The following is a 13,001-nucleotide window of genomic DNA, read 5'->3' on the forward strand; positions in this document are numbered from 1 at the left end:
TTTAAGAGAGTTTTGAAATGTTTAAAGCAATATGAGCTGTATTTTTTAGAATTTTATTTTGCTGCAAAAACCTGCTAGTATGATAAGTCTGGATATAACTTAAACTTTTATGATAAATAAGGTTAGAAAAATCATTTTTGTCAGTGGAAAGATTTCTTTTCTAAGGAACATGTAGCAAATCAATTTTTGTACAGGAGGACAATAATTTAATTTTGCTCCAATAAAGGCTTCTTAACAGCCTTTTTCACAACAAATTGGCGAACAGAAATTTATAAACCACGATATTTTTTGTCATTTTTGTAGAAAATAACATTTTCGTAAAAAAAAAATTCATCATGAAAATTGCAGCTCATATTGCTTTAAACAGTAATATGCTTTTTAGAGAGGACACTCAATTAAACTTACCTTTTCACATATCAACCACCAAAGAAAGCATATTACTGTATAGCGAAATCTGTATACCAGTATTTGTTTTATACTACATGTACCTCATTTATTTGTCCCTCAGAACATAACTGTTATAGTCGCATATTCTCCTGAGCAAATCATTAAGCCCCGATATATATAGATAAAACTCTTGATTTCAAATTAATGGGTTTCTCCTTCAAGCTCAAATACAAATTAGAAAACACAAATTTATACATCATCACATTTATTGATGACAAAAGTTTATTTCTTCACAGACTTCTTCTTTCTTAGTCTAGGGGCAGGTCTTTTCACTGTTTTCCTCAGTTTGCCAAACTCAACATTAATGAGACGATTCCTCTGCAAAATCAAATACAGAAATATTTAAAAATTCATCAATAATCATCATATTTCACAGTAAACAAAGCATGTTTTAATCTTCTTCACATGTCTGATATGGAGTTGTCAGCAGTATTGTATCTCTGACGGCAATTCCTATCATACATAAGGCTCTTCATCCATGTGGAGAATTGTGAAATACATGCAAGAAGCCATTTTTAAAACCAACTTATCTGGTGACTCTACTTACCGCCTGTTTAGCCTTCATCAACTTGAATCTGTCAAAGTCTGTGAGCTGTGCACGCTGAAATTAAAATAACAAGGTAAGCCAAACCAAAAAACACTGTCATCTCTACACACAGACTGCCAAATACCCTTTAGTTGTGATAACTTAAAGGTTGTCCAAGATTATTAAACTGCATGTCTGACAATGAGTAGTCAGCAGGATTTGTCTCAGACGGCAATTCCTATCAATGATCTAAGGTTCTTCATCCATGCAGCAATGACATAATGTATACAAATTTGAGTTTGTACTAGATTACTTTTCTTGAATAAAAATTAAGTTTTAAAGTCATATTTGTAAATTTAGTTTATGCCCCCCTCCCTTAAACAAATTATGTAAATGTATTTTTTATCACTGTATTTTTTATTTTGTATGACTGCACATAAATCCTAACTTGATCCAGTAAAATGACTGTAGATTTCTTCTATCATACATGTATTAATTTGTTTCAGTTTTTTCTCACAAAAATTGAGTGAGTGGGCTCATGCCCATATTTTTAAAACTGTTGTAATAACAAGACCAAACTGTGCTTAATAATAAAGAAACATAGAAACAATTTATACACAAGCAGTACCCATGTTAAATATTTCTTATAATTAACTGCATGTCTGACAGTGAGTTGTCAGCAGGATTTGTCTCTGACGGCAATTCCTATCAATGATCAAAGGTTCTTCATCCATGCAGCAATTAAAAATTTGAAATCTTCTCTTTTCAGTCAATTATTTTAACACAGTTCCATAAGTCTATCAGGTCAACTGTTTGCTAAGTTTGTTTTCTTCAATCAAACCAATATTCATTATTTAACATTGTCACAACATTTTCCTTAATCTATCAATTCTTTCAGTGAAATAAATGTTTCGTTACTGGGTTCATGTAAACCAATAAACTCTATGTACATGTATATAAATTAAAATGTCCTGAATATCTTGATTCCATTTAAACATCTTATCAATGTTTATCAACATTATTACGTACACATATACTAGTAGTAAGTAACACCACAATATTGTAAAACTCAGTGAATGAAATCTTGTTTTTAAACTCTCTCTCTCTCTCTCTCTCTCTCTCTCTCTCTCTGAAAGAACCAATATTAAAACAAAGATAAACAAAGAAAGTAATACATTAGTAACTGATGAGGCAATATAAAATCTCTTTTTGCATTTCAAATCATTACTGGAAAACAAAATCAAGAGAATTCAGTATCCGTAGAATGTCACATGTCTGATATGGAGTTGTCAGCAGTATTGTTTCTCTGACGGCAATTCCTATCATACATAAGGCTCTTCATCCATGTGACATTCCTGATATACCATTACCCTATCTCCCCTTTCTTCTTCACTTAAAAATATTATTTATTTACATGTTCATAAGAAGAAAAAATTCTCATTTTATGCTCTCTGCAATAATACTTACAGGTAAAACCATTATACCTGTACATATGAATATCAAAATGAAGTACAAAAGATAACCAACCTTCTTCTTATTTGCAATTTTCTGTGCCCATGTTGTGCTATCCCACTTCTTCTGTACTTCCTGCTTTTCCCAAGCCTTACGCAGGTTTCCTGGACGCAGACCTCGTGGAATTTTCATCACAATTGATGTCAGCTCAAGAGCCTTGAAGTTCATTTGTTTTCTGGATACACCAGAGCAGGGTCCATCTACGAGAGCCTACACAAAGAATATCAACAAACATTATCTTTTCAAATCATAATCAGAAATACATTCTTCATTACAATCATGGATTTTTCTACAAAATGTACAATAAACATTTATTAACACCAAGTTCATCCTTTAACATAACCATCAAATCCTGAAAACTTTGGAGTTTTTCCCTCAACAATGTTTCATTAACTAATTTGCAGGTTATTGAGGTTAGTGAACTTAAAACTGGATTTTCTAAAGCTGTACAAGACTCATAAATAGACAGGAGTCATTCTTATCTTCCATACCTGCACATAAGTATATAAACTCTTTGATTTTGACTCTGTGGTGCAATTCCACAGAGGTGTGCATGGCCTGTACAGCAATATACATTAAACTATTATGAAGTCAGCAGCTTATAAATGAGGGTATCAGGGTAAGAGGGATCTTAATGTCGAGGAAAGAGATAAATGGTGGACAAGGGCTTGTTATGAGTCATGTTCAGCATTAACCATGGACAGTGAACATACCCTGTTCTGGTCTATAACATCAACAATAACGGCGAGCTTTCCTGCATCGGGCCCATAGGAAATATAGGCCACACGGCCAACTTCCACAAAGCGGAACTGCAAAATAAAAAATATTAAGTTATTAATGTCTATTTTGGGTAAAAACAGAAACTTTTATATTAACAAGTAATACCATGGTAGACTTTGTAGCCGTGCCCCATTTTCTTATTTCGCATTTTCATGTACATTATCATGAACATTGTGATGTACTGCAAAACTTCAAAATATTCAAATGTTTTCATTTCTCAATCGCACCGAGTATAGTGTATGTAATTTTGATATAAATTTTGTTATTTAATTTGTTATCATTTGGGATAAAACTATTCTACCCAAATAAGCTATTTCATATGTTAATCTTTCATTTATTTTTAAGTGTGAAAATCGTGTATAACACAGTTAAATTCAATAAAATTGGGCTCCACATCTTCACCTGACTGAGAACCATGTTGGATCCCGAAAAAGAGGCACATGTGAGGAAGCGCTGTTGAATTGTGGGAAAAAATTGACAGATCGTACCATAATTCGGAATGTACCTTGAAATGATAAAAATTAAATATCGACATGATTGTTTGTTTTTTGTAAGTTTGTGTTATTTTTTAAGGCTACTAATATGATAAACTACAAACATAATATGACATCCCATCGAATATGTTTAGGTACGACTTACTAAATGAATATAAAATGAAAGTAGTTCACAGCTGATAACAGATAAGGGTGATTACTTAATTTTGGAAAGATGTTCAGGAGACGTTTAACAAATGTGGTACCAGCTGCTGTTAAGTTTTCTCATCAGCATAATAAGTTCTTCTCTGTTGAGGTTCGGTATACAGTTGACATTGTTTTAAAATTACACATTAAGGCCTCAAATACAGCGATCTTTTCTTTTAACTGTTTAAATTCATAAGGGACTTAAGAGTCGCAGTATTAAGTAGTAGAAAATCTGTCTCACAGCTTTTTAACAGACAGTTTGATTCGTGAATAATATATTTATAGTTTTGGTAAACGATGTTCCTTTATTATAGTCGCTAGATTTAGAAACCAGCAACTATCAGAATATATTGAATCTTTCAGCCTCCATTTCCTGTGTCTTATACTTTTTGATCAATGACATTGCATAATAACATGGCAATCAAATTTCATTCGACATTTGTTTATACTGACGAAAATGTTTGTCTAATTTTAAAGTGTAGTGGTTATAGCATTGGATCTTATTTCATTTGGATTCGTCAAGACTGAAAAATTTTGAAGAACGTATCTTCGGAAAAGACGTCTGTCAAAATTTTTTATAGTCTTTGCTAATCTCGCCGAGATTACATTGGATCCAGAGTTTGTAATGTGATATTTGGATTTATTGTCAACATGCAGTTTGCAATGTAAAGGCACATTAAAATGTTCAGTTTTCATGAAAAACTGTGCAAGTTAACTGGACTTTGATGAATTTTCTGATGAGAAAAAGGGTAGCCTCCTTTTGTTCAGTTAATGCATACAGTAATGAAAGAAATGATCCTCAATGATGTGAACTGAATGTTAATAATGGAAGGTTTTGAAAAATCATGTAAATATACAGATTAATTAAATGCAAAGACACAATCACCAGTGAATATGAGAGTGCATTGAATTAATGAAACAAATTCATCAAACTTTCACAGGCTGCCCAAAGAGTAGCTCCCCTGACTGATGGTTTGGTTCAGAGTTTACAGCGAATTGTAGGAAATAACAATGTCTCGCAAGCAATGGCAGTCCGAGAACAACATGGGAAGGATGAGTCTTACCATGTGTATGTAGAGAAATAAAAGTGGATGCAAAATTCTTGCTCTTTTGAATCATTGATCATTTGAGCTTATGTTGAGCATGAATATAATATTTTCTTTATTTGAATCAGATATTTATTAACATTTAATATGATCAAGGTTCACCTTGAACTTCACCATATAATTTTTTTTTTGCTTCTATAAGCACTAAATGCCATATTAATTGAGAACTCTTTTTCCTGGTGATTTTTCAGTATAAGTGAACTTTTCTTAATAGTTAATAGTTCTTAATAATCTGAAATAAAGAAATATTAATATAACCGATCAATTAATCTTATTTGTTGGGATGTTAAAAGAATGATCAATCAATCAGTTGGTAATATTAAAATTATTATGTATCGTACATATGATTCATCCAAGCAGCATACTTGCTGATAATATTACAATTACATGTATTTGAATTGTGTAGACAGTTTTTTGTGATTACTGATTATTTTAGGTGTGCCCCTCCCCAGGTGGTGGCTTTTGCTGAGAGCGTGGAGCAGGTGTCTGGGGTGGCACGGCTGTGTAATGAACACAGGGTCCCTCTGATTCCATTCGGGAGTGGCACGGGACTGGAGGGAGGGATCAATGCTATCAAGGTATTGTACCGTTAGAATTAGTATTTCTTAATCTCTCTTAATTCGGTAAATTCACGGTAAAAAGATTGTAAGCAGGTATTTTATTACTGTGGTGAAATTAGGATACTTTTATAGGAAATTTCAGTGTGTATTTTGTAAAAACTCCAATATGAAAATTAGACATTTAGATTATCTGAATTCTTCTTTCTGCTTTCCAATCGCCAACAGCTTCTCAAAGGTGTTAGATATTTACATTTATATCCAGGTATTAATATCAGAATTTAAATAGGTTTCTCTTTTTTGAACTGGGAAATGTCAATAACTGCTGTGTTTTCTGCATATGGATAATTTTAATGAAATGTGAGGATTTCTGGTTATTTATAAAAATTATCTTGGGTTTGAATACTGTACATGTTTCCTTAAAATTTCTCTCTTCAGGGTGGTGTATGTCTTGATGTAATGAAGATGGACAAGATCCTAGCAGTTCACCCTGAAGATTTTGATTGTCAGGTGGAGTGTGGGGTCACCAGAAAAACCCTCAACAATTACCTGAGGGATACCGGATTGTGGTTCCCTATTGGTAATGAAACCAATTTTTGTGAAGTTTATCTTTCAGTCTCCATAAATTTGTTAATAACTGCACGTGTACTAAAAGTCAAAACCAATAGAAAATAAAGTTAACTTATACTATTCAGTGAGACAGAGACAATGTCTTGCTCTATGGTACTTGAACTCAGGTTCTTTGACATCCTGGCCTTGGGTTTTATTGCCCAAGATATGGTAAACTGAGGTAGTAATGGAATTTTCAATAATTTTTCACATGAACATAAACGTAAGGAACTTTTCCTACTTGTCATATTTTAAGTTCTGTATTAGGCAAGCTGTGCTGTGTTTAAATATGTTTCACATCATATTATTGCATGTAATTTTTGTCCTAGTCATGAAATTGTTTTGGTTTACATGCAGACCCTGGGGCAGATGCTTCCTTGTGTGGTATGTGCTCCACCAGTGCTTCGGGGACCAATGCAGTGAGGTATGGTACGATGAGGGAGAATGTGATGAATATGGAGGTGGTACTTGCGGATGGAAGGGTAATTGATACTGCCGGGAAGGACCGACGAACCAGGTATTGAAAGAAACTACACATGTATACTCTCATACATTTACGCACTCATATGCACATGCTCATAACGGTGTATAAATGGCTCTATGATATACATGGTCATTCACATATGAAGGTATTGAAATGTAATTAATTTATGTGAAAAAAAAGAAACAGTTTAAATAATCATTGTACATACACTCAACTGACAATGTTCATCTACGTGTTTCAATAATTAAAAAATATTTCAAACTTGATTTAGAAAAACATCAGCTGGGTACAACTTAACCAACCTTTTTGTTGGATCAGAAGGAACACTGGGAATAATTACCAAGGCAACACTAAGACTTCATGGAATTCCAGAGTCAGTAAGTTTATTGGTAGATCAATCCACATGTATCTTCAATGTAATTTTATAATTTGGAAATACATGTATCTGGATGAGTGAAAATGATTGATAACTGGATAAGGGAAAATTGAACGACTTCATTGGTTTATTTCTTTAGTCTGTGTCTGCAGTGTGTTCTTTTGAGGACATCCAGGCAGCTGTTGACACAACAGTGCAGGTTTTACAGTGTGGAATTCCAATGGCTAGAATAGGTACTAATCCCAGCTGAACACAATTGAAGTCTCCCATGTATGCAAAACTTTTTTTATCAGAATAAAATTGAACACATTCAGGATATCCATGCAGAAGGAAGTTTTAGTTATTCAAATTTCTTTTTCTGAGGAATACAGGTATTTATTTTTCATAATGAACCTTGATTGTAGAGTTCCTGGATGAGGTTTCTATTGATGCATGCAACAAGTACAGCAATATGGACATGAGAGTGGCGCCCTCTCTCTTCCTGGAATTCTCAGGGAGCCCCAAGTCACTTGATGATAATGCAGAAATTGTGGGTAGGGATCGAGCACTTGTCCAGTTTTCTGTGCCATTTGAATTAAGCTAGAGTTGTGAATACAAACTGTGTTATATGGTACACATGCTTTCAATACATTATAATTTCATTCTAGTTGTAACACTCTTTCTGATTGGCTGAAAAAATTAGTTTATATCGTAAAAAGATTGTTGCCTACATCACAGTAAGAGTAACATCAAAAAACACATCAATGATGAATCCACCTGACCTTGCGTTTAAAACCTGTACAATTTAATGTCATTTTGAAGGTCAAATGATCATTTTTTTAAAATAATAATAATTCAAAATTAAATTGTAACAAATAAACCCAATAGCTACCCAATTTATTCTCATATAATTAATGTTTTTGTATAAACAGCTTTGCAGTCAAAATGGCAAAGTCATATACATTGTAATTTAGAAAAATAAACTATTGTATTCTTTTTTATGTTGAGAATATCTAAAAGACTGATATATTGTTATGTGCTGATAAAAGATTGTTTGTCTCCTAATAAGGTGAGATTGTCAAGATGAATGGAGGATCCGACTTCAAGTGGGCCACAGATGTGGATGAGAGAAATCTGCTGTGGAAGACCAGGCATGACATCTTGTATGCTTGTATGGCACTCAGACCGGGGTGTAAGGTCAGCTTCTCAGTTAATCCTTGTATGTACAGAATTCAAAGGAATATGCAAAGAATGTGCTCACATACATGTATCTTGAATCCATTACTATCTGGTAGGTTAAGGTCATTGGGGTAAATTTTATGATCTGAATTGACCCCTGGCAGATGGTCAGGGAATGAGTTACATTATACAATGTACCATGTTTTGATGTTGTTAGATCCAACATAAAACTTTGCATATTGGACAAAGCTAACCTGTGCCTACTATTATTTCTCTGCTTATTAAAGAGCTGAAAAACAAGTTTTTGTGAATTTTGATAAAAGACCTAATATTAGTACAAGTACTATTACTGGTACTTCAGATTATGTTATTTCAAAATAATGTTTCTTGACTCCTGAACAAGTGAACTAGCTGATATAGATTTTGTAGCCTTATTCCACGGATGTCTGTGTTCCAATTTCTAACCTCCCAAAAGTTGTGGTGGAGTCCAAAAAATACATTGATGAAGCAGGTGTCATAGGTGAGATACAGTTATCTGATTTAAGTAGGAGTTACACAACTTTGTCAGCTCTTTTATAATTGGAACTTAAAAATACAAATGTATTAATACTACAAATAAATTGTATTGTTTTGTACAAAGTCTTTGTCTTTATGAATTTTGTTTTAAATCAGATAATTTTCGATAATTTTTGGTATTTTTAGTTTAGACAGCATGTTGATTATTACGGTATAAACTTTGATTTTAATTTAAGCTGTTTATACTTCATGTGTATAATTTAAGGGATATAACGAATTGATATTTGTTAAGCCAGCAAGAGTTCAGTCAGCTCATATTAAGCTTTGTCCTACAGTTGTTTATTCATGCCTTAAACTCATAGTACCGGTATGTTTTGTTAATTGTAAAAAGTATCTATCTTGTAGCAGCTGTTGAAGGTACTTTTATTATACATGTGTATATACTGGTAATACCATGTTTTAATTTTAGATTTTTTTTTTGAATTACAAAATAAAATCTTTGATTTCATCCCATAATCCCATTCCTATATGATTGAGTGTGCTGGTGTAAAAAAAAAATTATTTTGCAATTCTTTGTTCATGATGCTGTTTGATGTCCTTTTGATTTGAATAGGTCCAATGGTGGGACATGTTGGTGATGGGAATTTCCATGTCTTCTTTCCTGTTGATCAAAGCAACCCAGACGAAATTAAAACTGTCCATGACGTGTCTGTTAAAATGGCGTTGTAAGTATCCTAGTTTGTACTTTCAGGTGCGTACATACTGGGCCATGTAGGTGATGGAAACTTTCACATCTTGTTTATAATGGACCACACAAACTCACACGAAGTACACACTGTTTTGGACATTGCTAACCGGGTGGCTTTGTAAGTCCAGCCTGTTATTCTGTTAATTCTTATTCTGTTATTCTGTTCCTCATTTACAAAATAACATGTTATTCAAGATTAACTGTACTTGCTTGAAATGACCTACCGGTACATTTTGCAAAGAGAAGAAAAGTTGGCTTATAATGATATATGTGGTTTTTTGTTGGACTTGAAAGTTTTGGGTTTTATCTCTTCTTTTTTTTGAGGGCATGAAGGGTAAAATTACCAGCATTTTCCTGACAGAAAATTGATTGGCTGTGATGTTATCTGTAGCTGACTTTGTGAAATTCTTAAAGCTAGAATTTGGGAGTCTGCATGGGTTTTTGATCGGTTTTTATGGGGATGTTTTACATTGAAACACTTTGTATGGGGAATTCCAGCTTTAATATTTTATTATCCATTAATATATTGATTTGTACTTGATAAAAATTAAACAGAATCTAAACTGCATGCATTTAGTACAGTGTATACTAGTTTACTAACCTGCATACTAATTTTTTTCCTTGATGATGTCCAATCCTCAACAATGTTTGAAAACAAATAAATATTTAATTGGCTTTTTATTTTATGTTTGAAAATACATGTATTTAATAATTTTAGTTTATATTTTACATGTTGCTAGATATTAATGACTTATTGATTTGGTGGCACCACAGAGAACAACTATCAATGTGTAACAGTAGATTGACCCTCCAAATGGCCAGCATATGTTTTACAAAATTCTACAATTTAGATGTCATTTGCATCACATCACCACTAGACAAGCATACATGTAAATAATTCTTTAATTTTTAGGATGCCTTGAGGATATCATGTTTGTATGAATTTTTAAAATTTTTAACAATAAACACTCCGAAGTAAATCATGCAATTTCTAAGGAATGAAGAAATATTATTGAAATGCGCACAATTTCAGCATAACATGCAGGACAATTTTTTAAATACAAATTGAGAATCAATTCTTTGATTCCAGTAATAGTTATTTTTCTTGTTAGTGTTGCAAAGGGAAAAAAAAAGGTAGATTGTGTTTTTCACACATTTGCCTTATTTGGAGAAATATTTCCATATAAAGCTTTTTGTTTTTATGCTCCCCATCAAAGAAGGGAAGTCATATTGCTTTGCTGCTGTCCGTCTGTCGGTTGGTCAGTCTCTCGGTAGGTCCACAACAGTTTCCGTTTATTTTCTTCGCAGAGGTTATAAAACTGAAATGAAATTTGGTATACAAATTTATCATAGGAATATCAAGGTCAAGTTCAGTTATATGCAGTTTCTGTTCATTCTTTTAGCAGGGGTCTTCAAGGGAGAGGGGCATAAGTATTTCACAAACATCTCTTGTTTAATTCTTACATGATATACTTTCCTCATTTTAGACTTGCTCAGGAACTGGATGGTACCTGCACGGGGGAGCATGGTATTGGTCTCGGAAAGCGAGAGCTGCTTCTGAAAGAATTCGGAGAAACTGGAATTGAGGTCATGCAGCAACTCAAGCAGACCATGGACCCTAATGGCATTCTAAATCCTGGCAAAGTCTTCTTCTGAATCTGCTCTGCTAATTTTTCAAACATTTTAGTATTATACATGTACATGCAACCTCCATATATGACTTTTGCAATCTCTGATTTGTTCAATATAATGTTCATTTTTGTTTTGCCATTTGTAATAGCCTGAAAAAAATCCAGCTCAAGTGCTACTTAAAGAGTGCCTACTTCATACTTTAATTAGCAGACTTTGTAAACAAGCTTGCATATTGTTTTGCACTATGTGTATGAATTAATATATGCAATAATGCAGCTTTCATTTTGGTACAAGAGAAACACTTTTTAGCTCACCTGAGCTGAAAGCTCAAGTGAGCTATTCTGATCACATTTTGTCTGTCGTCCGTCTGTCTGTCTGTCCGTAAACTTTTCACATTTTCAACATCTTCTCAAAAACTACTGGGCCAATTTCAACCAAACTTGGCACAAATCATCCTTAGGCAAAGGGGATTCAAAGTTGTGAAAATTAAGGGTCACACCCGTTTTCAAGGGGAGATAATTAGAAATTAATAAAAAATTTCGAGAAATTTTCAAAAATCTTCTTTTAAAGAACCAGAAAGCCAGGAAAGCTGAAACTTGTGTGGAAGCATTCTCAGGTAGTGTAGATTCAAAGTTGTGAAATTCATGATCCCCGGGGGTAGGGTGGGGCCACAATGGGGGGTCGAAGTTTTACATAGGAATACATAGAGTAAATCTTTAAAAATCTTCTTCTCAGAAACTAATCAGCCAGGAAAGCTGAAACTTGTGTGGAAGCATCCTCAGGTAGTGTAAATTCAAAGTTGTGAAATTCATGATCCCCGGGGGTAGGGTGGGGCCACAACGGGGGGTCAAATTTTTACATAGGAATATATAGAGTAAATCTTTAAAAATCTTCTTCTCAGAAACTAATCAGCCAGGAAAGCTGAAATTTGTGGAAGCATCCTCAGGTAGTGTAGATTCAAAGTTGTGAAATTCATGACCCCCGGGGGTAGGGTGGGGCCACAATGGGGGGTCAAAGTTTTACATAGGAATATATAGAGTAAATCTTTAAAAATCTTCTTCTCAGAAACTAATCAGCCAGGAAAGCTGAAACTTGTATGGAAGTATCCTCAGGTAGTGTAGATTCAAAGTTGTGAAATTCATGACCCCCGGGGGTAGGGTGGGGCCACAATGGGGGGTCAAAGTTTTACATAGGAATACATAGAGTAAATCTTTAAAAATCTTCTTCTCAGAAACTAATCAGCCAGGAAAGCTGAAACTTGTGTGAAAGCATCCTCAGGTAGTGTAGATTCAAAGTTGTGAAATTCATGATCCCGGGGGGGGGGGGGGGGGGGGGGGGCCACAACGGGGGGTCGAAGTTTTACATAGGAATATATAGAGTAAATCTTTAAAAATCTTCTTCTCAGAAACTAATCAGCCAGGAAAGCTGAAACTTGTATGGAAGTATCCTCAGGTAGTGTAGATTCAAAGTTGTGAAATTCATGACCCCCGGGGGTAGGGTGGGGCCACAATGGGGGGTCAAAGTTTTACATAGGAATATATAGAGTGAATCTTTAAAAATCTTCTTCTCAGAAACTAATCAGCCAGGAAAGCTGAAACTTGTATGGAAGTATCCTCAGGTAGTGTAGATTCAAAGTTGTGAAATTCATGACCCCCGGGGGTAGGGTGGGGCCACAATGAGGAGGGGGGGAGTGTTAAAGTTTTACATAGGAATATATAGAGTAAATCTTTAAATATCTTCTTCTCAGAAACTAATCAGCCAGGAAAGCTGAAACTTGTGTGGAAGTATCCTCAGGTAGTGTAAATTCAAAGTTGTGAAATTCATGACCCCCAGGGGTAGGGTGGGGCCACAATGGGGGTCGAAGTTTTAC

General features: G+C 34.2%; 2 protein-coding genes across 3 annotated transcripts; one reads left to right on the forward strand and one right to left on the reverse strand.

Moving 5' to 3' along the window:
• Nucleotides 1-635: 635 nt before the first annotated feature.
• Nucleotides 636-3,765, reverse strand: LOC105332844 (large ribosomal subunit protein eL14). Its single transcript, XM_011435569.4, has 5 exons — nt 3,668-3,765; nt 3,199-3,294; nt 2,501-2,695; nt 995-1,048; nt 636-765 (listed from the first exon to the last, which is right to left on the reverse strand). Exons 1-5 carry the CDS (start codon nt 3,680-3,682, stop codon nt 670-672), a joined length of 456 nt encoding a protein of 151 aa, XP_011433871.1. The 5' UTR covers nt 3,683-3,765; the 3' UTR covers nt 636-669.
• A 146-nt stretch (nt 3,766-3,911) lies between these two features.
• On the forward strand, nt 3,912-11,418 carry LOC105332855 (probable D-lactate dehydrogenase, mitochondrial). 2 transcript variants are annotated; one of them, XM_011435581.4, is made up of 12 exons: nt 3,912-4,054; nt 4,887-5,014; nt 5,488-5,629; nt 6,047-6,188; nt 6,575-6,734; nt 6,973-7,078; nt 7,217-7,310; nt 7,482-7,610; nt 8,126-8,253; nt 8,665-8,755; nt 9,365-9,476; nt 10,987-11,418. In XM_011435581.4, the coding sequence occupies exons 1-12, from the start codon at nt 3,974-3,976 to the stop codon at nt 11,153-11,155; spliced, it is 1,482 nt and encodes a 493-aa protein (XP_011433883.2). In that variant the 5' UTR covers nt 3,912-3,973; the 3' UTR covers nt 11,156-11,418. The 2 variants fall into 2 exon arrangements, with proteins under 2 accessions (XP_011433883.2, XP_019924659.2); XM_020069100.3 differs by lacking the exon at nt 9,365-9,476 and adding an exon at nt 9,503-9,617.
• The last annotated feature ends 1,583 nt before the right edge of the window (nt 11,419-13,001 follow it).

The sequence above is a fragment of the Magallana gigas genome, chromosome 3, assembly GCF_963853765.1.
Source record: "Magallana gigas chromosome 3, xbMagGiga1.1, whole genome shotgun sequence".
In the NCBI taxonomy this organism is placed as follows: Eukaryota; Metazoa; Mollusca; class Bivalvia; order Ostreida; family Ostreidae; genus Magallana; species Magallana gigas.

What these genes read in the sequence shown, in the direction of transcription:
- LOC105332844 (XM_011435569.4), bottom strand. An exon ending in ATGTTATAGACCAGAACAGG is followed by an intron (nt 2,696 to 3,198) that starts GTATGTTCACTG and finishes TTCTTTGTGTAG; the next exon opens with GCTCTCGTAGATGGACCCTG. An exon ending in TGATGAAGGCTAAACAGGCG is followed by an intron (nt 766 to 994) that starts GTAAGTAGAGTC and finishes TTGATTTTGCAG; the next exon opens with AGGAATCGTCTCATTAATGT.
- LOC105332855 (XM_020069100.3), top strand. Translation starts at nt 3,974, where the DNA reads ATGTTCAGGAGACGTTTAACAAATGTGGTACCAGCTGCTGTTAAGTTT. An exon ending in CGGATTGTGGTTCCCTATTG is followed by an intron (nt 6,189 to 6,574) that starts GTAATGAAACCA and finishes GTTTACATGCAG; the next exon opens with ACCCTGGGGCAGATGCTTCC. An exon ending in TGATAATGCAGAAATTGTGG is followed by an intron (nt 7,611 to 8,125) that starts GTAGGGATCGAG and finishes TCTCCTAATAAG; the next exon opens with GTGAGATTGTCAAGATGAAT.